Below are 27,963 nucleotides of genomic sequence, written 5' to 3' on the forward strand. Positions count from 1 at the left end.
TGTGTTTTAGCTTGTATCCTTTCATGTTTTCATTATTTAACGTCCCAGTTTCTTTTTTCTTAAACCCTTCTCCGTATTTTTTTGGTTTGTCGCTGTGTTTTCAATTTGTACGTTTTTTTTTCTTTTCTTTTTTCCTTATACATTAATCTAGCTCCATGCAAGGTGACGTGGAGGGACTGAGCGATATCCTCCTCCACCTCCTCCTCTTCCTCCTCCTCCTTCTCCTCCTCCTGCATCGCTCTCCTTCCCTCACAGTTCCTATCTCTTCCTTCACATCCCAGTTCTCTCTCTCTCTCTCTCTCTCTCTCTCCCTCTCTCTCTCTCTCTCAGTCAGTCTTCCATCTCTTATACTTAATCTTCCTAATCCTACTTAAACGGGTGTTGCAGAAGTCAATTTGTGTACTTAAAACATTGCCCGTACACTTAAGTAGCCCCTCACTCACACACACACACACACACACACACACACACACACACACACACCATTACACAGCTTTGCACTTCCCCTCCCCCCTACACCACCGGGTCATACCACTCCACACCAGGGCGCCACTACCCCCCCCCCTCCTTCATACTGGCACCATGGCATTACACCACACCACACCACACTACACACCACACCACACTGCAGCGCAGCGCAGCGCACCGCACCACACCACACCACACCACACCACACCCGGTATATGAACACACAGTAGCAACACAGTAAAGGAGACGGGCAGTAAGTTAAGTTAGAGTTACGTGAGGACTTATGCAACCTTCCTACTCTCTCTCTCTCTCTCTCTCTCTCTCTCTCTCTCTCTCTCTCTCTCTCTCTCTCTCTCCCCTTCACTTCCTGGTCAGATATGCCTCATTTCCTTAGGGCGCCCTTCCCTCAGCCTTGACCACCTAAAATAATAATAATAATAATAGTTGTAGTAGTAGTAGTGGTAGTAGTAATAGTAATTGTAATAGTAGTAGTGGTTGCAGTAATAATAGTAGTAGTAGTAGTAGTAATAATAGCAATAATAATAACTTAATAATGATAATAATAATAATAATAATAATAATAGCAATAATAATGATAATGATAATAATAATAATAATAATGACACCAGCCCTTAGTATGCCCCCCCAGCCCTCCTTTAGGCTTCAGTGGTCATCCCAGCCCTCTTTTCAGCCCTTAACAGCCCACATCAGCCCTCACCCCCTCTTTACCTCCTCTCTCTCTCTCTCTCTCTCTCTCTCTCTCTCTCTAACCCTCATTCCTTTTTTCCTCTCATTTGACTCATTCCCTCCCCTTATTCTTCCCCATTTTCCCCTCCTTCCTTCTTTCACTATCCCCATTTACCCCTTTCCCTTCCCATCATTCTTTCCTCCCCTACCCTTCTTCCCCACTTCCGCTTCCTCCCCCACACTCCTACTCCCTCTACTCGTCATTCTTTCCTCCCCTCCCCTTCCCCACTTCCGCTTCCTCCCCCACACTCCCCCTACTCCCTCCTCCCCTGCGTCTTGAAGGTGTATGCTCTCCTCATCTTCCTCCCTGTCTTCCTCCCTCCCTGATCTCCCTCCCTCCCTGATTATTCTCACCTTCACCGCCCTACCTTTACCTGTGCGCCTACCTGTACGCCTTCCTTGATTGATTTCTCTATTACCTGATTATGCGTGGTACCTTCTCTTCTTTTGTTTGCTTTTTCTTTTGTTTTTCCCCTAAATTTAGTTTTTTTCACCTCTTACCTCGATTTTTTTTTTTTTTTTTTTTTTGTATCTTGGATTACTTCGAAACTGGTATCACACACACACACACACACACACACACACACACACACACACAAGGGTGGTCGGGGTAAAATACACATTATTTCGGTAGCCTATCCCCAGCCCCCCGTGCGGCTATAAATGGGTGTTATGGGGGTGGGTACCAGGTCATCTTACTTGCCAATCAGGTGGTTTAGTGGGTAGGGTGAAGGTCAGGGGCCATCCCCGCATCGATTGGAATCCCTAAGAGCTGGTTAAGGGATAGTCGGTCTTGCAGTGCCACCTGGGGCGTGAGCGGGTCACCTTCCCTAATCCTCTTTCGTACTTTATGCGTGGCGCTGGAGAGGGACGCCTTCTCGCGGTGGCACTGACTTAACTGGGCTGCTTCACTGCCTGGTTGTGGAAACGTCCCCACTACTGGGTACATATTCATATGAAGCTGGGGTTACCAGTACAACAACTAATACAGAGTATAGCATATTTATTAACGTTTTGTTATGGTATACATAATTATCTATGTGTGTATGTTTATATGTTGGACATACTTCATATATGTTAAGTTTTACAAAACGTAACAATTATTAGCGTTTTCCATATTGGTATGTATGTGTATGTCTATACATATACAGTATATATATATATATATATATATATATATATATATATATATATATATATATATATACACATATATATACATATATATATATATATATACATATATATATATATATACATATATAGTATCTATATATATATATATATATATATATATATATATATATATATATATACATGAATGTTCATGCCTACAGTATGTATGTGCGTGGGTGTGTTCACGTGCTGAATTCCCAAAACATTCTAAGTATGGGCGAAATAGCGAGCTGTAAAATAACGTGGGTTAGGTCATGTAAGTCTCATTTTAACAAAGCTTCCAGCAAAACCAGCTTCTGGGTAAGCGTATTTTTAGGCACTAGGGTCACTGACAGCATCAGTTTGATAAGCTTTGTATTATGCATAGTACAGTGATGGAAAGCTTGAGTGGCGAAAGGATGAAGGCTGGAGGTTGGATTCAGTGGCCAGTTTCTCTTAGTTTGTGGATCTGTTTTGTTATCCAGTTGAATTAGTGGGAAGATGAGTTAGGATGATGATGATGATGGTTAGATGCACAGGTAAGGATATGTAGATGTAGGTGAACAGACAGATACGTAGGTAGGTCGGTGGGTATGTATAGACAGGTAAGTTGATAGGTAAATCGGAAGATGGGTTGAAAGATAGGTAGGGAGGCAGGTATGTACAGAGGTAAATGTGAAGGCAACAGAAATAGACTTGTAATTATTTGGTAGATAGCAAAACAGATAAATAGATAAGTATATAGGTAATGAGGGAAGAATATGAATAGGAAGGTAGGTAGGTAGGTAGGTATACAGGTAAGTAGGTAGAAAGACTGATAAGGTAAGTAGGCAGATCAGTAATTAGGTTAGACTTATAAACGTGTGTGAATAAAAAATGTAGGAACTTACTATAATTAGAGATCCAGGTAGTGATAGACAGTAGAGAGAAAAATAGATAGGCAGATGAGTCGAAGTTCTAAGCTAGTGGGGCAGGATAGGAGGCAGAAGTAGTCAGGTAGGTAGTCAGGTGTGTAAATACAGGTAAGTAGGTAGGCTTATATGAAGAGATGTATTTACCGGAAGCAAGGCAGGTAGGTGAGAAAGACTAAATCATATAAAGACACAATTACTGATATAAGATGTAGGAGGACGTGTAGGTAATTAGGAAGGTAAGTAAATAGGTAGGAAGGTGCAAACAGTCGATACAGGTAGGCAGGATTTTTAGTGTAGGCAGAGAGTTGGGTGGGGAGGCAGGCAGGAAGAGAGTTAGGCAGGTGTAGTCGATAGAGTTAGCCAGGCAGGCACACATCAACACGCACTTATCGTATATAACGCGAGTGTAGGCGGAGATTTAGGTTCGGAGGTAGGCATGTGCATAGAGTCGATACAGCGGTGAGGCAGTATCTTAAACATGCAAGGGTAGGCAGATGGAGGTGGAAAGCTAGGCAGGCAGGTAGGGTCATAGGGTCATCACAGGTAGGTAGGTAGGTTAGTGGGTGCAGGAGGAAAGGTATTTAGGCAGGTAGAAATGGTGAATATGTAGGCAGGCAGGTAAGAAGGAATACAAGCAGATGAAGGAAAAGGTAGGCAGACAGAGTCAGTTAGGAAGGACAGGCAAGCTGGTAGGAATTTAGGAGAGGAGACAGGTGGGTAAGCAGACAGGTAAGAAGACAGGCAGAAAGGAAAGCAGTAAATGAGAGGTTTAGAGAAGAGATTACAAGTAGGTAGAGATGGAGGTATGTAGAAAAGCAGGTAGGAAGACAGGCAAGCAGGTAGGCAGGTAGGTAGGAAGGTAGGCAGGAAGATAGGCAGGCAGGTAGGCAGGAATGCAAGCAGGTGTAGGAATTTAAATGGACACTGACATTGACCGGGTTGTGATACCATGCTGAGCCCCTGTGTCTGATTGCTCTCTCTCTCTCTCTCTCTCTCTCTCTCTCTCTCTCTCTCTCTCTCTCTCTCTCTCTCTCTCTCTCTCTCTCTCTCTCTCTCTCTCTCTCTCTCTCTCTCTCTCACACACACACACACACACACACACACACACACACACACTATTTTATCTGAATGTGCTCTTCCCATTTTCTTTGGTTTAGCTTAGAGAAAACCGCAGGAAGGGATACTTGCCTAAACCCTCCTCACTCCTCCTGGGGCCACTGATTGTTGTCAGGGGTGAAAGCTGAGGCTGGGAGAGAAGAGCAAGAAAGGAGGGAGGAAAGACTAGGAGGAGAGGGAAGAAGAAAAGAGGGAAAGACTAGAGGAAGAGGAAAGAAGGCGGGAAAAATTAGATGGAAAGGGAAGAAGGTAGGAAGGAAGGAAAGAGAGAAAGACTAGAGGAAGAGGGAAGAAGGAAGGAAGGAAGGAGGGGGAAAAATTAGATGGAAAGGAGAGAAGGAAGGAAAGAGGGAAAGACTAAAGGAAGAGGGAAGAAGGAACGAAGGAAGGGAAAACAGAAGGAAAGGGAAGAAGGAAGGAAGAAAGGAAGGGTGGACAGGTATACTGAGAGCAAGGAAGGAAAGGAGAAAGACATAGAAGTAAAGGAGGGACGGAGGAAGGATGAAAGGAAGAGAAAGGGGATGAGGGGAAGAAACGAGAGAGAGAGAGAGAGAGAGAGGCGACAATACGTAGGAACAACAATGAATGGATGAAAACGAAAAAAAAGAGAGAGAGAGAAAGAAAGAGAGCGTGGGAGGAAGAGAGTAAGTGAAAGAAAGAGAGACCCGGTTGGCCAGCGAGGTTGACTCTAGAGGCTCATTCCTGTCTGAGAGAGAGAGAGAGAGGTGGGAGAGATTAGTAGAGAGATTAAGGGAGAGACTGTGTAAGTGGGCAGGTAGGTACGATGAAAGAGAGAGAGAGGAGGGAGAGAAATAGATGCAAATAGAGGAGCGCAGTAGACGAAAGAATTTTAGAATATATGGGAGGAAGAGGAAGAAAAAAGAAGGAAGAGATGGAGGAGAGGAAGGGGAAGGAGGGAGGAATGAGAGAACGATGAAGCTGAAGAGAGAGACAGTTTTAAGAAAGGAAGGGAAGGAAACGAGGAAAGTTGAGGTATAAGAAGGGTGAGAAGACATTTAGAGAGAGGTACTGAGAGTGAAGTGGTTAGAGGATTCGAATCTGCACCAAAACACACACACACACACACACACACACACACACACACACACACACACACACACACACACACACACACACACACACACACACACACACACACACACACACACACACACACACACACACACACACACACACACACACCTCTTATCCTAGCTCGTCTGTCTTATCTCTTGGGTAAAAAAAAAAGATGCTTTGTGATAAGGGATTGTTAATTGTGGAGTCTCTCTCTCTCTCTCTCTCTCTCTCTCTCTCTCTCTCTCTCTCTCTCTCAAGCAGAAGTACGTAGCACAGATCAAAGAATGGGGAGAGGAGAGGGGGTGGTAGGGGGAGGTAGGGTGGGGGGAGGAGAGGAAGAGGGGGAGTAGGTGAAATAAGGGGGGGATGGGGTGAAGAAGATGGGGGTGAAATAATGATGAGAAGGAGTATGTAGTGGGGGAGGAAGGGAGAGGGGGTGGGGGAGAGGGAGGGGAGGGGGATCAAGGTGCCAAGGTCAGGCTAGGAAAGGTCAGAGGTCAACTTCAAGGAGGGTTCAAGTTTGGTTAGACACGCGATGGTACTTAGAGGGAGAGAGAGAGAGAGGTGGGGGGAGGGTTGAAGGTCATCTACATTCTTAAGAATTAAAGACTAGGAGAGAGAGAGAGAGGGAGGGAGGTGGGGGGGTTGAATGTCATCTGTACACGTAAGAATTAAAGACAAAGAGAGAGAGGGGGGGGGAGGCTGAAGGTCACATATACGTAAGAATTTAATACGAGAATCGAGAGAGAGAGAGAGAGAGACCCCCAAATTTCTCTAAGCCTTCATCACCTTTTTGGTATACAAATTAATCTACCTTGAGTTACCTGTTCAGATTTCTTGATTAATTTGCTTACAGGTTAGTATAAGGGTTCGATTCTCATTATAAATTCCTTTACTGATCTTCCACGGGGCTCACCACATCGAGAGAGAGAGAGAGAGAGAGCTAATACCACAATAACTCCTCCACTAATACCACAAAAACACCCGTTCTAATACCACTACACCAGGTATGAATGAAATACCTGTAGCATAATTCACTGTAGACTTCCGGTATTGGGGGGTCATATAGTAAGTGACCTTATTATGTCGTAACTCCTTTTCCTGAGTGATTTATTTTGCCCCTTACACCTTAATGCCTTCGTGTGTGTTATTTCTTCAAGATGTTTTGGTATGCGATTAAAAAAGCACAGTTAAGGTGCAATGAGCAAAATAAATCGCTAATAAAGAGGTGTTAGACGCCTTCTTTGCCTCCCAGATTGCGAGTCTTAGTACTGAAGGGGTTAATAAGTTCTCAAGGTCTTAAGTAGGGTCATTCAAGGTCAGGCTGGGTATCAGAGGTCAAGGGTCAAAGATACGAGCACTTGATAGATAAGGCCACAGAAGGTCATACATGGACAGGGCCATAAAAGGTCATTCAAGGCTGAGTATAAAAGGTCAGAGGTCATAAGAGGAACAGATGGGTCAGCTAGGAAAAGTGAAGGTCATGCCAGGTCGGGTATCGTAGGTCAGGTCAAAGAATGAGGTACTGAAGGTCACGGACAGGGTCACAGAAGGTCAGAGATAAGGTCAGTGTAGGTAATGCTAGCTGGGTATGGTAGGACAGGATATCATAGGTCAGGGGTCAAAGGAAGGAGGGCAATACCGACTTCAATATTTACGTGGAATTCTCAGGTGACGTGAACCAGCTCATTATCTAAGGGTGTCACGCAAGGGGGTGGGGGTGGGGTGGGAGGTAGGTGGGATGGGGTTGATGGTGGGAGTGGGATGGGGTGGGGTTGATGGTGGGAGTGGGGTGATGAAGGATTAGGCTGGATGAGAATGCCGATGGGGGGTGAGGTGTTGTGGGGAGAAGAGAGGTAGGTGTGTGGGTGAGATTATTGGCTGGGTGGGGGCATGGAGAGAACCAGTTGCTAGTTAGGAAGAATGGGTGGATGAGGGTGCTGGCATGCTGTGTGGAGGGGTGGATGGTATTGGGAGAACTGGGTGGTGGTGTGTGGGTGGTTGGCAGGTTATGGTAGGTGGGGGTGTGGAGGGAGGGAGGTGGTAGGGAGGGTGGTGTGGTAGTGAGTGGGTGGAATGAGTGAGGGAGGTAGAGGTATGTCTGGGTGGTGAGAAAGAGGGGTAGGTGGTGATGGGGTGGGGTGGAGTGGGATTGAAGAGTGGTAGTGTGGGTGGTGTATGGTAGTGTGGGCGGTGAGTATGTGGGTGGGTGATACATGGTGATGATGGTAGGGGCGGTAGGTAGTGATAGCGGTGATGATAATTGGTGGTGGAAGTGATGATGGATGGTAATGCAGGAAATGACGGACGGAGCGTGAGAGTGGTGGCAAAGATAGTGGTGGTGATGGTGATGACAGTGACGGTGATGATAGGGGAGCAGATGATGGTGAAAGAGGTATTGATGATGATAATGATGGTGATGACACGTTATGGTGATGGTGAAGATGATGTTGAGGATAATGGTGGTGATGGTGATGATGTTGAGGATGGAGGTGAAGACGGTGATGAGGACGATGGTGGTGATGGTGAAGATGGTGATGATGGAGAGGGAGGGAGAAATATGATGTTGGGAGGAGAGAAGGTAAAAATTCATGCTTGCGTTTCCTATAATTGAGAAGATGTTGATTATTCTCTGTGTGTCTGTTCGTATGTTTGTCTTATCTCTAAGCTTCTATCTCTCTGTCTATCTGTTCGTCTGTCTTATCACTATCCTTCTATCTCTCTTCTATCTGTTTCCCTGTCTTATCTACCTGACAAGTTACCTGTGTGTCTCTGCTTCTGTGTCTGTTTACCTTTCTGGCCTAATTAACACAAAAACAAAGGTAAAGAGAGAGAGAGAGAGAGAGATTATGTATAGCTGTTGATGCTTGTGTGTGTGTGTGTGTGTGTGTGTGTGTATGTATGAATCTGTGTGAGGGTGTGATTGGTGGTTGTTGAAAATAGACAGGATATTCTTAGATGGAAATACAGGCTTCTTGGAACTGCCATTTTGAGCTTACACACACACATACAGACACACACAAGCACACACATAAGTACATACATAGACGCACAGATACACATAAATAAAGATACACACATACCCTTAAATACATAGATACATACACGTAAATACAAAGATACACACACACATATACTGTACGTAAATACATACATAGATACACACAAATACATACATAGCTACCTACACACAGACAGAGGGTTAAAAAAATATGCAACATTCTGACACGTACATAGACACACTGGTATTAGACACACACACACACACACACACACACACACACACACACACACACACACACACACACACACACACACACACACACACACACACACACACACACTTTAACGACGTGGCATTTGTAAGTGTGTGTAAGTATTGTCAGGGTCACTTATAGCAATCTTATACAGTGAGCCTCGGCGGACCATCCCTCATCTTACCCCCACGCCAAGGTCACGAGAGAGGGGGAGGGGAGAGGGAGGGTAGGGGGTAAGGGTTAGAGAACGGCGGGAGGGGTAAGGGAGGGAGGTGGGAGAGTTGACGAGGGAGAAGTCAGGAGGAAGGGAGAGGAAGATCAGGTAGGGGATGGGGGAGGTAGTGCAAGAGGGGTGAGGGGAAGGGATAGGATGGGTGTTGGTGAGAGAGGAAGGGGAGAGGGGGAAACGGTAGGATGGGGTAGTTGGGGTTGTGTGGGTGGTAGCTGGGAATACGAGAAGCTTTGGGGTGAAGGATGTGGAGAAAGAGAGAGAGGGGGGGGGTTAGGAGAGGGGAGAGGAGAATGCAATTGGTAGCTGGGACATACAAACTTTAATTCAGTGTGTGTGTGTGTGTGTGTGTGTGTAATTCACCGGGTCGGTCAAGATCACTTGATGGTCGTGATCGTCAGCTTTTATCCTCCCGGAAGGGAGCTGTGAGCTCATATAGTCCGATCTAAGGGCAAGGCTGTGACCTTCACACACGCACACACCCGTCCCCTTGCTCAAGGGGGACAGTAACCACTCACTTCGTCAGTGAAACTTTTCGCAACCTGAGCGAGGCGCGAACTCCCGTCCACCAGTTGGCAAGCGGGAACGTTACCACTGCACCAGCGGTGTGTGTGTGTGTGTGTGTGTGTGTGTGTGTGTGTAGGGAGAGGAGAGCAGACCAGATGAGGAGTAGGAAAAAGATAGAAGTAGACTTAATTAGATAGAGAGGAAGAAAAGACAGGTAAAGGTAGGTAAAAATAGGTGAGCAATAATAGATGAAAAGAATTACAATTGATGACGAGGAGGGGAGGAGGGGGAAGGAAAGGGGAGGGGGATAGAATAGGCGGGGAGGGGAGAGAAGAGGGGGGGTAGAGAAGATTGGATAGATGAATAGGTAGGTTTAGAAATGAGGTTGAGAGAGTGACTGTTATGGTGGGTGACAGAGTGACTTGGAGGCGTTTTGTCTACGGCCACCCTTTGCGGGATTAGGGCGTCGGGCTATAGATAGATAGATAGATAGATCTAATACTGTGTTGCCCCATGAAGAGCGTAGAAGTCCGGGGCTAGTTATGCTGGTCAGAGGGTTAGGTATAGAAAGTCATTATATACTACGAAAATTTAAAGAATATTATTTCAGCGTCTCTTGCGTGTCAAAGGGAAACTTAATGTAGCAAAATTTATATCAGATTAACCTGGGATGAATATAAGATTGAAAGAAATATATATTGCTAAGACTGAGGATAGAAAATTGAGGCAGAATTTGACATTATTTTGATCGAGAAGGTGAGTGTTGGGGGTTGGGTTAGGATTCTCTCTCTCTCTCTCTCTCTCTCTCTCTCTCATGTATATCTCCCGACTGCGGTACACCCAGTCTCTATTACATTAGCACATAGAATCTCCAGCACATTCGTAATTAATATTCGTGAAAGATGTACATAATGAGGGACAGCAATGACTAATGATGTTGCTGACCCCTCCCCGTGTCATTACGCATTTTACCTGTCTGGCCCTAATTAATTACTCACCTGTACACCTCACCAGGTAACAAAGGTGCTAATTAATCCTCTTATGGGCGGGACAACTCGAGTATTACACGAGTCGATCTTTTTTTTTTTTTTTATTATTCCAGTCGATTTAGAAGAGCCTGAGAATGTTATTATATTCACCAATTACCCCCTCATGGTAGGAAGGACTCTAGAGTTTTATTGAAGGTAACGCCAGACGATGTATTTTATTTACATTTATCTTTATTTATTTATTTACATATTTATTGCTGAGTTGCCCGTATTCTCGTAGGTCAAGCAGTCTCCCTAGCACCTCTTTCTTAGCGATTTATTCTTGGATACGGCTGGTTAGTATAATTTTGCGTCATTTTTGCAGAGTATGGCGATGTTAGACAGACGTGCAAACCACATAATCGACAGTAAGGTGTAATAAACAAAATAAGTCGCTTAGGAAGGGGTGTTTGGGAGCTTTCAGGCGAGAATACGGATCCCAGTTTGAAAAATATTAAGCTGGAAAAAAAAAAAAAACAAGATGACAAGAAAAAGAAAAAAAAAACAAGAAAAGAAAATTCTCTTCCTGGGGCTGAAGGGTTACGTAATAAGTAGTAAATCTGTCTATCTATTTATCTATTTGTCTATCTGTTTCTCTATCTACGAGTGTCTATCTATCTGTTTATCTATCTACGAGTATCTGTGTACCTTTGTCTACCAGTATCTATCTGTTTATCTATCTACGAGTATCTGTCTATCTTTCTATCTATCTCGTAGTGTTGCTTGAGGTCCGTAAATCTGTCTGTCTGTCTATCTATCTGTCTGTCTGTCTCTGTGTCTGTCTGTGTGTGTATCTGTACATAGACTCTTACTTGTCTCACACACACAGTCTTTTGTTTGTGTATGTCTGTGTGTGTGTGTGTGTGTGTGTGTGTGAGAGAGAGAGAGAGAGTTCCCTGCCTGTCTCATGTTACAAGGGAGAATTTTTTTAATCCTGTCACCCTTTGCCTCGCCCACCTGCTGTCTATCTATCTATCTATCTATCTATCACAGTTTCTATCTTTATCTATCTTCACCAATCTGTCTATCTATTTGTCCATCTATCTAGTGTGTTTGTATTTGTATATCAGTGGCAGTCTGTACCAGCAATAATATTTCTATCCATCTATCTATCTATCCATCTATCTATTTTCGTCTGTTTATCTATCAGTTTCATCATCTCTCCCTCCTTCCTCTCTGTCTATCTTTATCTATCTGTCTGTCTGTCTACCTATCTATCTATTTTTATATATTTACTGGGTAGATAGATTCCTTCTCACCCGTGCTTACGATTTATCTATCAGTCTGTCTACTTGTCTATCTACCTGTCTATACCTTACCTGTGTGTGACCTCGAAGGTGACCTCGCCTGGCTGAAAGGTCATAGGTCAAGAGGGAGGGAGAGAGGGAGGAAGGGGGAGAGGGAGGAGGGAGGAGAGGGGGAGGGAAGAAGGAAGGAGAAGGGGAGGGAGGAAGGGGGAGTGGGAGGAGGGAGGAGAGAGAGAGAGGGAGGGAGGACGAGGAGGGTGGGTGGTGAAGTGAAACAGGGTGGCAAATGAGTTTTTTGTCCTATCTATCGCTTTATCTATCTATCTGTCTAGCTTTCTGTCTATCAGTGTGCCTCTTCATTATCTACGAGTATATTTATCTATCTATCTATCTATCTATCATTGCATATTCATTATTTACGTGCTTATAACCATCTATTGCGATTCTGTTCTCTGTCTATCTGTCTATCTATCTATCTATCTATCTCAATCTTATTCCTTTGCGTTATTAATCTTATCGTTATATCTATCATTTATCTCAACTTCCCAGTATTTTATCTATTGCTGTTATCTATCTATTGGTGTCTATTTCTTGCATCTATCTACCACATACATTCTCTATATCGAAGGTCATATATCTATCTATCGATCTGTCTGTCTATTTGCCCCCTTGTATCATTGTGTCCGTCTATCTGTCTATCTATCTCTATGTCTATCTTTCTATCTATCTGTCTACCTGTCTTGATCAGTCTATACCTTCCCAAGCATTTCGTTATCCATCTATCTATCTATGTATCTATTTACCGATCTGTCTGTCTGTCTATCTATCTATTTATCTATTTTTCTTCCTCAGCCAACTCAGTGTCGCTTTGTTAAACTTTTCTCTCTCTCTCTCTCATTCTTTCACCTCGCTTCCGCCTACTTCCTGGTTCTCTCCCTCTCTCTCTCTCTCTCTCTCTCTCTCTCCCCCCCCCCAATCTTTCACCTTTGTTACCCCTCCCCATCACTTCCTTTTCCTCCCTCCCCCTCCCCTTTCCTCCACTTCCCTTCCCTCTTCCCCCCTCCTTCCTCATCACCACCCCTCCCCATCACTTCCTTTTCCTCCCTCCCCCTCCCCTTTCCTCCACTTCCCTTCCCTCTTCCCCCCTCCTTCCTCATCACCACCCCTCCCCCTCCCTCATTACTTCTATCTTCCACCCCCACCACTTCTCTCTTCCTCTCTTCCCCCCTCCCCTTCCTCCCCCCTCCCTCCCCCTCCCCCCCGTCATGACCAGGTTGCCATGAGCGGTGAGCCACGCCCAGTCACCACCCCCTCCCCCTCCCCTCCCCTCCCCTCCCCTCCCCTCCCCCTGCTAGGCTACCAAGCTCCTGTTAGTTGCCATGAAGCTCCCTGCTAGTTGCCATAAAGCTCCTGTTAGTTGCCATGGAGCTCCTGTTAGTTGCCATGGTGCTCCTGTTAGTTGCCATGGAGCTCCTGTTAGTTGCCATGGAGCTCCTGTTAGTTGCCATGGTGCTCCTGTTAGTTGCCATGAAGCTCCTGTTAGTTGCCATGGAGATATTACAGTGATTTATATTTTGTATCTATCTGTCTATCTATCTGTATCCTTATTTATTTATTTATTTATTTATATATTTATTTATTATCGATTTCCTTCCCACCTTCGTCTTTACCTTTACTGCCTTCTTCCGATTTATTATTATTATTAATATAGTTATTATTATTATCATCATCATCATCATCATTATTATTATTATTATTATTATTATTATTACTACTACTACTACTACTACTACTACTGCTATTATTACTACTACTACTATTATTATTATTATCATCATTATTATTATAATTATTATTATTATTTACATAGGGAGTTAAATGTAGCCTTGATTTCATTCACTATTAGAGTTGAATAAAGTGAATAAAATCGCCAATGAAATGAATAAAATCGTCAGTTGGCAGTGAAATAAGCCTCTTCACTCCGATGATGTCCCTATTTATTACATTTCTAGACTTTTTTCTGATTTATATGTATTTATTTTTATTTTTTTGAGAACCGAAGGGGTTATCAATGCCAGATCAATTTAGCAACGTTGCAGAAAAACACAAAAAAATGCTATAGATAATTTTACCATCAAAAATTGGGGAATTATTCAAACTTTCGTCTTCCCAGTTTTAATAGGGTGGCCTCAACTCGCTGCCCATTTCAATTTTTTATATATTTTTCTGTAATATTCTGTAGTTTGGTATATATAACCTTCTAGTATCTTGCCCTAATCTGTTGCCATAGTCTCTCGTGCCTGTGTTGCGTTGCCATTCGTGTTGCCATATGGAATTAATGAGGAAAGTTGCCGTAAATTCCGTCTGGCTTATGTCTGTTGCCGGGAGTGAGTTGCCATTATTTCTCATTGGTTGCTGTGGTCTTTGTTGCCGGGAGTGAGTTGCCATAGGGGGAGGTGTGTGGGTGTCCTTGGTAATACACACACACACACACACACACACACACACACACACACACACACACACACACACACACACACACACACACACACACACACACACACACACACACACACACACACACACATATCACAGCTGTCTTTACACACATACAAACCCTTTCTTGTTATGCACTCATGCATGCATACATACATAGTTTCATACACGGAGCACATACACCTACTTACATAAATGCACATACATACACATACATACACGTACACATACATACATGCACATACATATACTGTACACACACGTACATACATACACATACACTTACACACACACATACATACATACATACATACATACACTACATATACAGCCACGCCCCTCCCTGGAAAATCTGTTCGATAATTACCCAGGTGTCCTCCCGTGTTTGTGTGTTTGTTTACCTTGCATATTTCTTAGCGCATGATTATTTTTTATTTAGCTTGGTTCATGTTTTTTGTCTTCGCGTTTGTTTGTTTTTGTCTTTGTTTATGTTTTTTCCAATTTATTTAGCTTCTTTTCTGCTTTTATGGACCCGTTTTCTCCTGTTTGTTTAAGTGTGTTTCCCTTCCCTTGATTACTTTCTTGATTGTGTTTTTATGTGATTGATAGTGGTAACATTTAATTATCTTTTGGGTACCTTCTTGTAATACCCAGCAGGGGGGGGGGACAGAGTTGGTAGAGAGGTAGTCAGTAATACCTATACCTCAGCCTAACCCTCACCTAACCCAGCCCTTCTCTCTCTCTCTCTCTCCCTCGTCAGTGGTGTCCCCCGGCGTGACGTCATGGCAGAGTGGGGTGCTGACTCTCAAGATCCCCAGCAACTTCCCCGTCGGCAGGCCTATCGTCACCCTGGCCCCCCTCGCCCCCCGCCCCGCCCCCCGCCGCGACCCCTCCCTCGCCTACCCCCGCCCGGAGTCTACCCTGGACGAGCTACATGTCCCTGCTGTACCGGTGAGTTACATAGATGGTACAGACTTGGCGAGCCCCCATTGTGATGTAAAAGAGAATGGATGTGTGAAGATGATGGGATGGGGAGACTTAGAAGAGGTATATTTTCTGTGGTTTTATAAGATGTAGGTAGATAGATCGAATGATAGATGGATTGGGAGAGAGAGAGAGAGAGTGTGTGTGTGTGTGTGTGTGTGTATGTGTGTGTGACAGACAGACAGAGATAGAATGCGATGGAAGGGAAGGAAGAATAGAGGAGAATGATGGTGTGTGTGTGTGTGTGTGTGTGTGTGTGTGTGTGTGTGTGTGTGTGTGCGAGAGAGAGAGAGAGAGAGAGAGAGAGAGAGAGAGAGAGAGAGAGAGACAGACAGACAGACAGAAAGAGCGAAGGGGGAGGGAGGGACGAATAGAGGAGAGTGATTGTGTGTGTGTCTGTGTCTGTGTATGTATGTATGTATGAGATAGAGAGACAGGCAGACAGACAGAGACAGACTGAGAGACAGACAGAGAAAAAGAAAAGGGGGAAGGAGAGAAGAGAGGAAAGCGACTGGATGTGTATATTTGTGTGTGTGTTTGTGTATGAGAGAGAGAGAGAGAGAGAGAGAGAGCAAAGGGGGAGGGAGGGAAGAATAGAGGAGAGTGATTGTGTGTGTGTGTGAGAGAGAGAGAGAGAGAGAGAGAGAGAGAAAGAGTGGGAGGGTGTGGCCATTATAGCTGATGTATTTGCCAATTTTTCCATAATAATTCTTTCTCTCTTCGATATTTTCTCTTTTTCCTCTTTTCCATGATTTATTTCTCCCATTTCTCTCTCAGCCCTCCCATCAGCCAGAGGACGTCTCTCTCTCTCTCTCTCTCTCTCTCTCTCTCTCTCTCTCTCTCTCTCTCTAATCCTTCAAAAGACCTAACGTACACCTCTAATTTCCCTCGTGTCGATAATCACTAACCTCCCCTCTCTCTCTCCCCCCCAGCATCGAGGTCAAGGGTCAGGCATGTCGTGGGGGGGCCAAGCTGGGTCAGAGGAGCTGGTGACCCCTCGCCTGACCATCCTCAAGAATCACAATGACCTCTTTGACCCCCAACTGCATAATGAGACGGAAGGAACAATATCTCTGAGACTGATAAAGGAGATTACTCTGGCAGACTACACAAGGCATAAACGTAAGTAGGGATGGAGGGAAGGATGGATGGAGGGAGGTAGGGAAGGATGGAGGGAGGGAGGGTTTTGTGGGAGTGAGAGGGAGGAAGAATGAGGGGAGAAGGGAGGGATTGAGGGAGTGAGAGGAAAGAAGGAGGAGGGGAAGTGAAGGAAGGGACTGAGGGAGAATGAAAAAGGGGAGGATAGAAGAAAGGAGGGCTTGTGGGAGAGAGAGGGAGGAAGGAAAAAAGGGAGGGGCTGAAGGATAGAGGGAAGAAAGGAGGGCTTGTGGGAGAGAGAAGGAGGGAGGAGGAAAAAGAAGGGAGGGATTGAGGGAGTGAGAAGGGAAGGATGGAGGAAGGGATGTCTTGTGGGAGAGAGAAAGAGAATGAGGAATGTGGAGGGGAAAGATGGGAGGGATTGAGGGAGAGAGGAAGGCAGGATAGAGTTGAAGAATGCGAGGGAGGAAGAAGGGAAGAATGGAGGGAAAGGAGATGGAGGGTTGGAGGAAGAGGGAGGGATAGAGGGAAAGGGAAGAGGTTGGAAATGAGGAGGATGGGGAAAATGAGACAAAGGGAATGATCTGAGAGCATGAAGAAGGGATAGAGATAAGGGGAGGGAAGAGGGGAAAGAAAGAAAGAAGGAAGGAAGAGGGAGGGGTAGAGGACGATGGAAGGATGGAGAGAGGGAGAAGGACAGTGAAGGAAGAGAGAGGGATAGAAGAGGGGGGAAAGAGAGGGACAAGAGGGAGGAAGAGAGAAGAGGATGAGAGGGGAAAGAAATGAAACGTGAATGAATGTCAGCGAAAGGGAAGGAGTCGTGAAGAAAAGTGAAGGAGGGAGGGAAGAAGGAATGGAGGAGAAGGAGAGAGGGATGGAGGAGTGAGAGAGAGAGGGAGGGAGGAGAGAGAGGGAGGGTGAAGAACAGAGGGAGGGAGAGCGGAAGTAGGGTAAGAAAACCGAGGAAGAAGAAGGAAGAGGGAAGGAGCCGGAGAGATTTACTTCCTTATATGAGATGTACAGGAAGATGAGAGAGAGAGAGAGAGTCTTGCGTGAGAAATGATGAAATATATGATTAAATACGACTAAAGTTTCCGAAAGACATGAGGAAGGGAAGGGAGGGGGGGGGAGAGAGGGGAGGAGGGAAGGGAGGGGGAGAACAGGCAAGGGAGAGGGGGAGAATAGAGAGAGGAGGGGGAGGGAAGGGAAACGATGAGAAAGGGAGAGAGAAAGGTGGGGGAAGGAGGGGAGGGAGAGAAAGAAGGGTGAGGGAAGGAGAGGAGGGAGAGAGGGAAGGGAAAGAGTGAGAGAGGAAGGTGAAGGGAGACGAAGGGGAAGGGAGAGGAGAAAGAAGGGGGAAGGATAGAAGAGAGGAGAGAATGAGGGGAGAAGATGAGAATGAGAGGGGGGGGAAAGAAGAAGAGGGAAAGAAGAGAGACAGAAGGAAAAAAAAGAGGAGGGATGAAAGAAGGAATAGAATAGGTTAAAGAGATAAAGGAAAACGAAAGAGAACTGAAAAAAAGGATAGGAAGAGAAAGGAAAAAATAGAAAAGAAGAAAGGATAGGGAAAAAAACAAAAAAAAAGATAGTAGGAATTCTAGTTACACAGGCCACACAGACTTTGCGTTGCGTGTGTGTGTGTGTGTGTGTGTGTGTGTGTGTGTGTGTGTGTGTGTGTGTGTGTGTGTGTGTGTGTGTGTGTGTGTGTTCCGGGGAGGGCTTGAGAAATGGGTAAATCTAAGGCGGGTAAGCAGGTGATTTGGAGAGAGAGAGAGAGTGAGAGAGGATGAATTGGGATTGATGGAAGTAGATTTAGAGGCTAAATCTTGAGTCTCAGATAATTTAGGAGAGAGAGTGAGAAAAAGAGAGAGAGAGAGAGGTCAGTGTCCGGCTCTTTTATTTTCCTTTCACCTCTGTTAACTCCCCTCTCCCTCCCCTCTCTCTCCCTCTCCCTCCCCTCTCTCTCCCTCTCCCTCCCCTCTCTCTCCCTCTCCCTCCCCTCTCTCCCTCTCCCATTTTCTCTCCTTGTCTACTTCCTTCTTTCCTCCTTCCCTCTTCTCTTCCTTGTCTCCTTCCACCCCATTCCTCTTTACCCATTCTTCTTCCTCCCTTTTATCCTCCTCTCCTCTCCTCTCTTCCCCTCCTGTTCCTCCTCCTAATCCTCTCTTTTCTTCCATTTTCTTGTCTCTCCACCTCTCCTCCTCTCTCTTTTCTCCTGTCCTTCTCTCCTTTACCCTCTCTCCCTCTCTTCTCCTCTCTTCTTCCCTTTTCCTCTTTTCTTCGATATATTTTTTCCCTTCTCATCTCCCTTTCTTCAGTCTTGTCTCTCTCTCTCTCTCTCTCTCTCTCTCTCCATCCTTTTTCCTTCCTCCTACCTTCCCTCCCTCCTGTTTCCTCTCTCCTCCCCTCTCCCTACAACTCCCTCTCACCTGCATGCCATTCCAGGTATCCCTCCCCCCCCCTCTTTCTCTCTCTCTCTCTCTCTCTCTCTCTCTCTCTCTCATTTTCCACTTTTCCCTCCCACTTCTCTCCTCTCTCCCCTTCAGCCCCCTCTCATCTTCTCCCTTCCTCTCTTTTTCCCTCTTCCCTCCTCTCTTTTCCCCTTTCCCCTCCTCTCTTTTTCCTCCAGTCTCCTCTTCTCATTTGCTTTTCTTCACCTTCCACATCTCACCTCTTCTCATTTCTCTTTTCCCCTCCCCTCCCCTCCCCTCCTCTCCCCTCCCCTCCCCTCCCCTCCCCTCCCCTCCCCTCCCCTCCCCCATTCCTGCTATCACTGAGCTGTTATCGCCCTCATTATCAGAATGGATGGTTCTCTCTTTCTCTCTCTCTCTCTCTCTCTCTTTCTCTCTCTCTCTCTCCCCCATCATTTTCCCTCCCTCTTGTTTTCCCTTCTCTCCTCTCGCCCTCCCTCTTTTCCCTTCCTCTCTTCCCTCTTCTCCCCTCTTCCCATCCTTCTTTCCCCCCCTCTTTTCCTGCTTTCCTCTTCTCTTCTCCCCACCTTTTTCCCTCTTCTCCCCTCTTTTTCCTCCCCGTCACCAAAGAAGAACTCCGTTCATTCAATTTCCATCCTCAATCTGTTGTTGTTTACGATCTGGGAAGTGTGTGTGTGTGTGTGTGTTTATAGGCTAGAAGAAGTGTGTGTAAATTTTTCCTCGTGTATTGGTGTGTGTGTGTGTGTGTGAGAGAGAGAGAGAGAGGAGGAGGAGGAGGAGGAAGAGGGAAAATATAAGTAAAAAAAGCCTCCTATCTTCTTAATGAGGAAGTAATTGGAAGGTCAAAGGTTAAAGAGCTTAGGTTGGCCTCTTGTTTAATTCTCCCTTGTTTTGTTTACCTTGTTTGTTTACCTGTGATTTTGTTTACCTTGTTCATTTCTTTACCTTTATTTATGTTTCCTTTTTGCCCTCTTCGTTGTTTGTTTGCCTTGTTTGTTTACCTGTGTTGTTTATGTTTACCTTGTTTGCTTATCTTTGTTTATATTTACCTTGTTTATGTTTACCTGTGTTGTTTATATATACCTTGCTTGTTTACCTGTTTTTGTTTATGTTTACCTGTTGTTTGTTTATATTTACCTTGTTTATTTACCTGTTTGTTTGTTTACCTGTGTTTATTTTGACCTTGCTTGTGTAGCTATGTGTGTTGCTTACCCTGTTTGTTTGTTCGTGTGTTTGTGTTCGTTTGCTTTGTGTGTGTTTTTGCTTACCTTGTTTGCTTGTGTACGTGTTTTGTTTACGTTCTTTGGGGTCAAGGTGATGTATTTGTTTGATTGCGTTTGTGGGGAGAGTTTGTTTGTGGTTGATTGGAGTCAAGGTTGTTTGTGTTGTTGTGGTTGTTTGTGGTGTGTGTGTGGTTGTTTTGTGGTGTGTGTGTGTGGTTGTTTGTGGTGCATGTGTGTCGATGTTTGTGGTGTGTGTGTGTGTGTGTGTGTGTGTGTGTGTGTGTGTGTGTGTGTGTGTGTGTGTTTGCTTGTTTATGTATTGTTTGTGACAGAAGGACTAAAGCGACTTGTCTAGATATATAACAGAGTGATAGATAGAATGATAGATGCATACTATCCTGATAATAGATAGATAGATAGATGGACAGATAGATAAATAGATATATATAGTATCCCTCTCAGATTCCTTTGCTAACTCGTCTGTCGATAAGAGATAGATTTAAAGATAGATTAGCAGATAGATAAATTTAAAGATAGATTGGCAGATGGATAGATTTAAAGATAGATTGGCAGATAGATAAATTTAAAGATAGATTGACAGATAGATAAATTTAAAGATAGATTGGCAGATAGATAGATTTAAAGATAGATTGGCAGATAGATAGATTTAAAGATAGATTGGCAGATAGATAGATTTAAAGATAGATTGACAGATAGGTTTAAAGATAGATTGGCAGATAGATAGATTTAAAGATAGATTGACAGATAGGTTTAGATAGATTGGCAGATAGATAGATCGAAAGAGAGATTGGCAGATAGATAGATCGAAAGATAGATTGGCAGATAGATAAATTTAAAGAGATAGATCGAAAGATAGATTGGCAGATAGATAGATATAAAGATAGATTGGCTGATAGATAGACGTACAATGCCGGGAAATTCCCCTAAAGAGGAAAGCATTGATCAGTCTAATACGGTGGGGAGGGAGGGAGGGAGGGGAGGGGAGGGGAGGGAGGGATAATATGTAGGAGAGTGGTAGACAAGAGTGGAAAGTGGTGTATTTGTGTGTGTGTGTGTGAGAGAGAGAGAGGGAGAGGGAGGGAGGGAGGATGCAGTATAGGAAAGGGTGAGGTGAGGGGGGGGAGGGAGGGATTCGAGTGGAGAGAGGGAGGGAAGCAGTGAGTGGGGGGGGGAGAGGAGGGAGGGAGATGTTCTAGGAAAGGAGTGAAAAGGTGAGAGAGAGAGAGAAGCAGGGAATCTCAAGAGAGGCTCAAGGAAGAGGAAGTGAGGGAGTGAGCGAGGCGAAAAAACACCTGAACCGGAATTACTTATTGACAGTCACTTATAGGGGAGAGAGAGAGAGGGAGGGAGGGAGAGAGAGAGAGAGAGAGAGAGAGGACGGAGAAAGGGTAAGGAGAAATACTGAGACAGAAAGAAGGAAGATTTGTAAGAAAAATGAGAGAGAGAGAGAGAGAGAGATTTTCGAAGTCGAGGTGAATAGGACTGACAATAGAGCTGATGTGGAGAGGGAGGGGAGGGGGAGGGGGGAGAGATCGAGTAGGAGAGGCCTTCAGGATGGTTAGAGTGAGGTAGGCCAGGAGAGAGAGAGAGAGAGAAACTAAGTCTTATATTATGAAGTTTCCGGTTGTAATAGTAATAATATTTATAATAATAGGAAGGATAATAATATTGATAGTAGTGATAATATGTGCTTCAGTTGTAATAATGACACTAGTAAGAAATAATAATGATACCGTAATAATAATAATAATAATAATAGTAATAATAATAATAATAATAACAACAACAACATAATAATAATAATAATAGTGATAGTAATATAATAATAGTAATAATAATAATAATAATAATAATGTGGGGAGAAAGAGGGAGGAGTGAAGGACGAAGAGAGGGAGACGAGGGAAGAAAATGAGAGAGGAAAAGAAGGAGGGGTGAAGGAGGGAACAGAATAGAGGGAAATACAGGAGATAAGGAGGAGGGGAGGAAAGGAGAGAAGAGGAGGGAGAGGGAGAAGAGACGATAAAGGAGAGAGGGGAGGAGAAGGATGAAAAGGCGATGGGAGGGGAGGGGAAGGAAGGAAGGGAGGGAGGGGAGGAGGAAGGGGAGAAGAGGGATAGGTAAGAGACCCTAGTAATTACCTGGTACCTCATTAACTACCTGGCCCCATCCACCTGTAATCATCTACCGCTCTGATCCTGGGTTGGAGGAGTGGAGGAAAAAAATTGGAGGAAAGAAGGGTGGAGGAGAGGAAAGGATGAGAGTGAGAGAAAGAGGAAAAATGGAGAGGTGGAAGAAAGAGGGGAAACTGGAGAAAAATGGAGAGATTGAGGAAAGAGGGTTAATTGGAGGAGAGAAAAGGGTGAATAGTGATTTGGAGGAAAGAGTGTAAAACGGAGGAAAAGAGAGATTTGGAGGAAAGAGAGAGACCTTGAGGAAAGAAGAAAGCAAATTCGGAGAAAAGAGGGAGGGAGGGAGGGAGGGAAGTTGATAAAAGATAATGGGAGTGAATTTAAGGATATGAGAGAGAGAGAGAAGAGAAGAGAGAGGGAGAGAGAGAGAGAGAGAAGAGAAGAGAGAGGGAGAGAGAGAGAGAGGGAAGAGGAGGTAGTCAGTGGAACCTACCATCCCTTTTATCTATCAGTCTACCTTTTTATCTATCTATCAGGCGGTGGCTGAATCGGTAGAGAGGCGGCTTGCAGTCCATATGGACCCAGGTTCGAATCCTGGCTGGGGCAGGGAACAGTTTAAGGATTTGAATTTCATAAAAGGCAGACTTTCCTGATCTACCAGATGACCCGCCGACATGTCGTAAAAATACCCCCGCTAATACCAATACACCAGTCCTGTATGAGACAGCCCTAGCATGAATTCAATATGGTTGGTTGGTGTTAGCGCCGAAGTGGTGACATGTGGAGATGTAGGAGGACTACTGGGCCTTGGGATAGGCTACTGCCCCCAAGATATAGGCCCTGAAGCCTTTGCCCTGAGTCGGACACATAAAAAAAAAAAAAAAAAAACTTTTATCTACCAGTCTACCAACCCTTTTATCTGTCAGTCTACCAACCCTTTTATCTACATGTCTACCAGTGTGTGTGTGTGTGTGTGTGAGTGTGTGTGTGTGTGTGTGTGTGTGTGTGAGTGGGTCTGAGTGGGGTGGGGCGCGAGAGAGTTTGATAGCTTTGTGTGTGAAGTTGAGCTGCTGGAGTGGTGAGAGCGGGGAGAGGGGAGCGGGAGGGAGGAAGGGGGAAAAGAGGGAGGGGAGGGAGACAGAGGGGGGAGGTAGGGAAGGGGAAGGTAGGATGGAAGAGAGGCGGGGATGGAGAGGGGGAGAAAGTGAAGGAGAGAGGGGGAGTAATGAAAGAATGAAGGGAGAGGAAAAGGAAAGGAAGGAGGAAGAGGGGAGGGAAAGAAGAAAAGGAGAGATGGGAAGGAAGGAGATAGAGAGAAGCGCATGTGGGAAGGAGAGTGGAGGAAAGGAAGAAATGGGAAAGCAGGGAGGAAAAGGGAAAAAGGGGGAGAAGTGAGGAGGAATGGAGAGAATGGAGGTAGAGAAGGAGAGAGGGAGGTAGGAAATAGTGTAATGAATAAAAGGAGAAGAGAAATGGAAAAGAGAGAGAGAGAGAGAGAGAGATTTTAATGTAGAGTAACAAGGAAGAGAAGAATAAAAAGAAGGAAGGAAAGAAAGAGGGAAGGAGGGAGGGAAGATAAAAGAGAGAAGAAAAGAGGGAAGGAGGAGGAAAGGGATGAAGGAAACGTGATATTAAGGGGAAGAAAGAAGGAAGTAGAGATAATGAGGACAGAGAAGAGAGATAGAGAGAGAGAGAGAGAAGAAGAAGAAGAACGAAGAAAGAAGAGTATAAATAGCTAAAGAGAAAGGTGAAAGAAATAGAGAGAGAGAGAGAGAGAGTAAAAAATTGCTATATTTTTTCTATTCCCTCTCTCCTCCCTCCCTCTCTCCCTCCCTCCCTCCCTCCCTCCCTCCCTCCCTCCCTCCCTCCCTCCCTCCCTCCCTCCCTCCTCTTACCCATCACATTAATGGCTCTACAACATGAAGGGGAGGGAGGGGGGAGGAGAGAGAGGGGGGAGGGAGGGGGAGAGAGAGGGAGGGAGGGATGGAGCTGGATAAAAGAAGAGGTAATGGGAGTGAATTTAAGGATGAGAGAGAGAGAGAGAGAGAGAGAAGAAACACTGGAGAAGGAGAAGAGGGAAAATGGGATAAAAGAAGAGGCGTGAAAGGAGGAGGAAGAAGGAGATGGAAGGAGGGGAAGGAAGAGGAGGCGAGGAAGGAGGAGAAAGAAGAGGAGGCGTGGAAGGAAGAGATAGAAGAGGAGGCGAGGAAGGAGGTGAAAGAAGAGGAGGCGAGGACGAAGGAGGTGGAAGGAGGAGAAAGAGGAAACATGAGGAAGGAAAGACGGAAAGGAGAGGTGATACGCCAAAGAAAAGGAAGACAAGAAGAGAAGAAAAAAAGAAGAGAGAAACACTGAAAGAGGAGGTAGACAGAAGAGGGGAGTAATCACGAGGAAGTAGCAACAAGGAAGAGAGGTCTAAGAGAGAAGAGAGAGTCCATGAGAAGGAGGAGATGAGAAGACGAGCAGAAAAGGAAGTGAAGGAGGAGGAGGAGAAGGAATGGGAGAAGGAGGCAAAGAGAGAGAGAGAGAGAGGAATATGTTACCGGAAGGAGAGACGATGAGAGGTGTAAGAGATAAGAGAAATCTCAGGAGATGACGAAGATGTAAGAAGAGAATAGAGGAGACGAAGTGGAAGAAGGACGCAGAAGAAAGAGAAAGAAGATCAAGAGAAAATGTTGACGAAGAAGAGAGGGGCAAAAGAGAGAGAGGAATAGCCCCAGTAGAAGCAGATAAGTGGAGAAAGGAGGAGACTTGGAAGGAGGAGGTGAAATGTATGGAGAGAAGATGAAGGGAGAGGAGGAGAAGAAAGGTGTAAAAAAGAAGAGAAGCCCGAGGAAGAGGTAAACATAGCATAAGAAAAGAGGATCGCTACTGTATGTGATTGGCCCATGTGGGGGAGCGCCTAGAGAGAAGAGAGAAAGGAGGAGGAGAAGGAGGAGGAGGAAGCTAAGAGAAGAGAGGGAAGAAGATGCGGAGCAATGAAAGATCTAGATGAAAGGAGAAAATCCAGAAGAGGGAGGAGAAGAAGCGGACGGTAAGACGAGGAAGGAGGAGAAGGAGACGTGGAAAGAAAAGTCATGAAGAAGGAAGAGAAGAACACAAAGAGGAAGGAGATGCAGAAAACAGACGTCTGAAAGAGAAAGGAAAGAAACCAAGAAGAGGAGGAGGACAGAGAAAGAAAGGAGGAGGAGGAGAAACAGACACTGAAGAAGATGAAGAAAGAGCGAGTGGCAACAACAGAAGGAGGAGGAGGTAAGATGTGCCAGGAGAAAGAGACGTGGAAGAAGGAGATGGAAAGAAAGAGAGAAAAAGGAGAGAATCAGGAGATGAAGAGGAGAAATAGGAGACGAGAAGATTGAGAAGGAAGAGAAATGAGAAGAAGAGTGAGGAGCAGGAGATGAGGAGAAGAAATGAGAGGAAGAGAGACGAGTCGGGAGATAAGGAAGTCCAAGAGGAGACATAGGAGACGAGAAGATTGAGAGGAGAAATGAAATGAAGGAAGAAGAGGAGAGTACACACAAGAAGAGACCTTTAAAAGAGGATTCTCCAGATTTTAACCCCTTCAGTACAATAACGCATTAAATTTCCATCTCGCCTCTGCCACATTTTTTTTTTTTCAGCAGATCTCGCGTTGTGAAAAAGCATCAAAATTTACCTGACTTCCGATTTACCTGTCTGAGCGACCTCTTATTTATTTATTTATTTATTTGCATGACCACGCCTCAAATATACTTTTCCCAGCCAACCTGAATATATCGAAAGTTGTTATTTATTTTTTTTTTTTTCAATTTGTACCGTTGTCCATACAGGCTGGTTAAATAATACAAACATTTTCTTGATTTTTTAATACGTTTTCATTCTCAGTAAAGTCAGTTTGTTAAAAAAAAATAATATAAACACGTATTTCACTCTTGTCTTTAGCGCTGTTCAAATCCAGTCACTTATTTAATCCATTTTGTTTTTGCAAATGTCGTCTCACAAACTGACTGGCTGACGGTCGCGTGAAAGTAATATAAATGAAACGTGTGAGTTTTAGTAACCATGGTAGTACAGTTTTTCCTCCCAGGTAATAATAATATGATTGACTTAAAGTGAGTTTGTTCAAAATCGCCGTCAAGCACCGTAGTTCGGCCTTTTCAAAAATGTCCGAAATCGAAACTGTCATCCCCGTAACAAAATCCGCCTTAGCTCGCGGAAGGTGTGTCGCAGGTGGACAATGGAATTTTGAGTGTCTTCGATGTATTTATATCTTCCAGTGATGTTATATACTTTTCTTGCAATTTTTGTAACTGTGTGCAATGACGCTTGAAGTACCGTTGTGTAGATATATCAGTAAAACAGTGGCAACGCAGAGTACCATTGTAGAGATATGCGAGTAAAACAACAGCGATATTGACTAAGGTATTCTTGATGAGAGTTACCACCTGTCACCAAGGCATCATCGTTATTCCCTATCACTTCTTTTTACGCAAGGAAGAAGGAACCAAAAGCCAGGAGCCCGCAAACTGCTCCCTCCAAGAAAAAAACAGAAACAAGATAACAGAGAGCCAAAGATCTTACTTACTTCATTATTCTCTTGCCTTACTTTCGTTACTCAATTCTGTGTTTTTGCCTGTAGTGATTTCCTAGCGTATTTACCGTGAGGAAGCGTGCACCGTAACTTTGCACTACGATCACGCCATTATGACAGTGAAACGGTACGAATCCCATCGGTAATATGAAGATGAATCGCCAAAGTAAATATACCACAGAAAAATTCGCTCGTTTTTCATCAGTCTGGATTAAGTTGATGCCTCTTTGATATGTTTTGTGAGCTACTGGTTATGGTTTTAAGAGATGTATGTTTATTGTTTCATATTGATTTCTGTCTTCGAGCCCTTGTAAACTGTGGTCAATAATCTATTTAGCTATCTATCTATCTATGTGTAAAGGCAGTTTCGACCGTCAGCCAGTCAGTTGTCAAAATCTCGCACTTTTGTGGTGAGAATCTTGTAAAATTGTCTCTAACATCGCAGTGTGTGCATTGATTTACAGAAGAAGAAGGAGAAGGAGAAGTAGAGGAGAGTGTGGAGGTGGAGAAGAAAGGTTGGAGAAGAGACCTGAGGAGAAAAGTGGAGAGGAGAGGAGGAATGGAGAGGAGAGGAAGAAGAGGTGAGGAGGTGAAGAAGAAGGGTGAGGAGAAAGAATGAAGAGAACTGAAATTTTGCGTTTTTTATTTATATTTAGTTTTATTAGTTACATAAGTTTTTTTGGAGATCTTTTTTCTTGCATTAACCTTGCAGTCTGTGTTGATTTGCAGGATGGAGGAGGAGAGATAGAAGAAGGAGATGGGGAGGAATGGATGTGGTGAATATGGAGAAGGTGTGGGAGAGGAGAGAAGAGCTGAGGAGAGAAGAGGAGTGGAGGAGAAGAAGAAGAAGAGGTGAGGAGGGGGAGGAGAGGAGAGGAGGGTTGAGAAGTAGAGAGGAAGAGTTGAAATTGTAATCGATAAAATCCCGGAAAATCACAACTTCCTCTTGATTCTAATTTCTCAGCCTGTCAATTTACAGAGCGAAGAAGAAGAGCGAGGAGATGGAGAAGAGGAGTGGAAGAGGAAGAGGATGAGGATGTGGAGGAGGAGGAGGAGGAGTTGGTGGAGGAGATGGGTGGAGAGAAGGAGCAAGGAGAGGAGACTGAGGAGGAAAAAGGTGAGGGAGGAGGATGTAGAAGTGAGACACACCTGTAGGCACCGTCGCACCTCTTGTCGCACCTGTAATAATACTATACACACACACACACACACACACACACACACACACACACACACACACACACACACACACACACACACACACA

General features: G+C 44.7%; 1 protein-coding gene across 1 annotated transcript in view; it reads left to right on the top strand.

The window, feature by feature from the left end:
* The first annotated feature begins 582 nt into the window (after positions 1-582).
* LOC145403936 (proto-oncogene tyrosine-protein kinase receptor Ret-like) overlaps positions 583-27,963 on the top strand; it is a 70,251-nt gene continuing 42,870 nt past the window's right edge. The window contains exons 1-4 of the mRNA XM_080275538.1: positions 583-679; positions 13,142-13,283; positions 15,078-15,192; positions 16,158-16,347. Coding sequence (XP_080131664.1) covers positions 583-679; positions 13,142-13,283; positions 15,078-15,192; positions 16,158-16,347 — 544 coding nt within the window. The remainder of the gene's footprint in view (positions 680-13,141; positions 13,284-15,077; positions 15,193-16,157; positions 16,348-27,963) is intronic.

This window comes from Coenobita brevimanus, chromosome 62, assembly GCF_032717465.1.
Source record: "Coenobita brevimanus isolate Jiangsu-jjx chromosome 62, ASM3271746v2, whole genome shotgun sequence".
Lineage (NCBI taxonomy): Eukaryota > Metazoa > Arthropoda > Malacostraca > Decapoda > Coenobitidae > Coenobita > Coenobita brevimanus.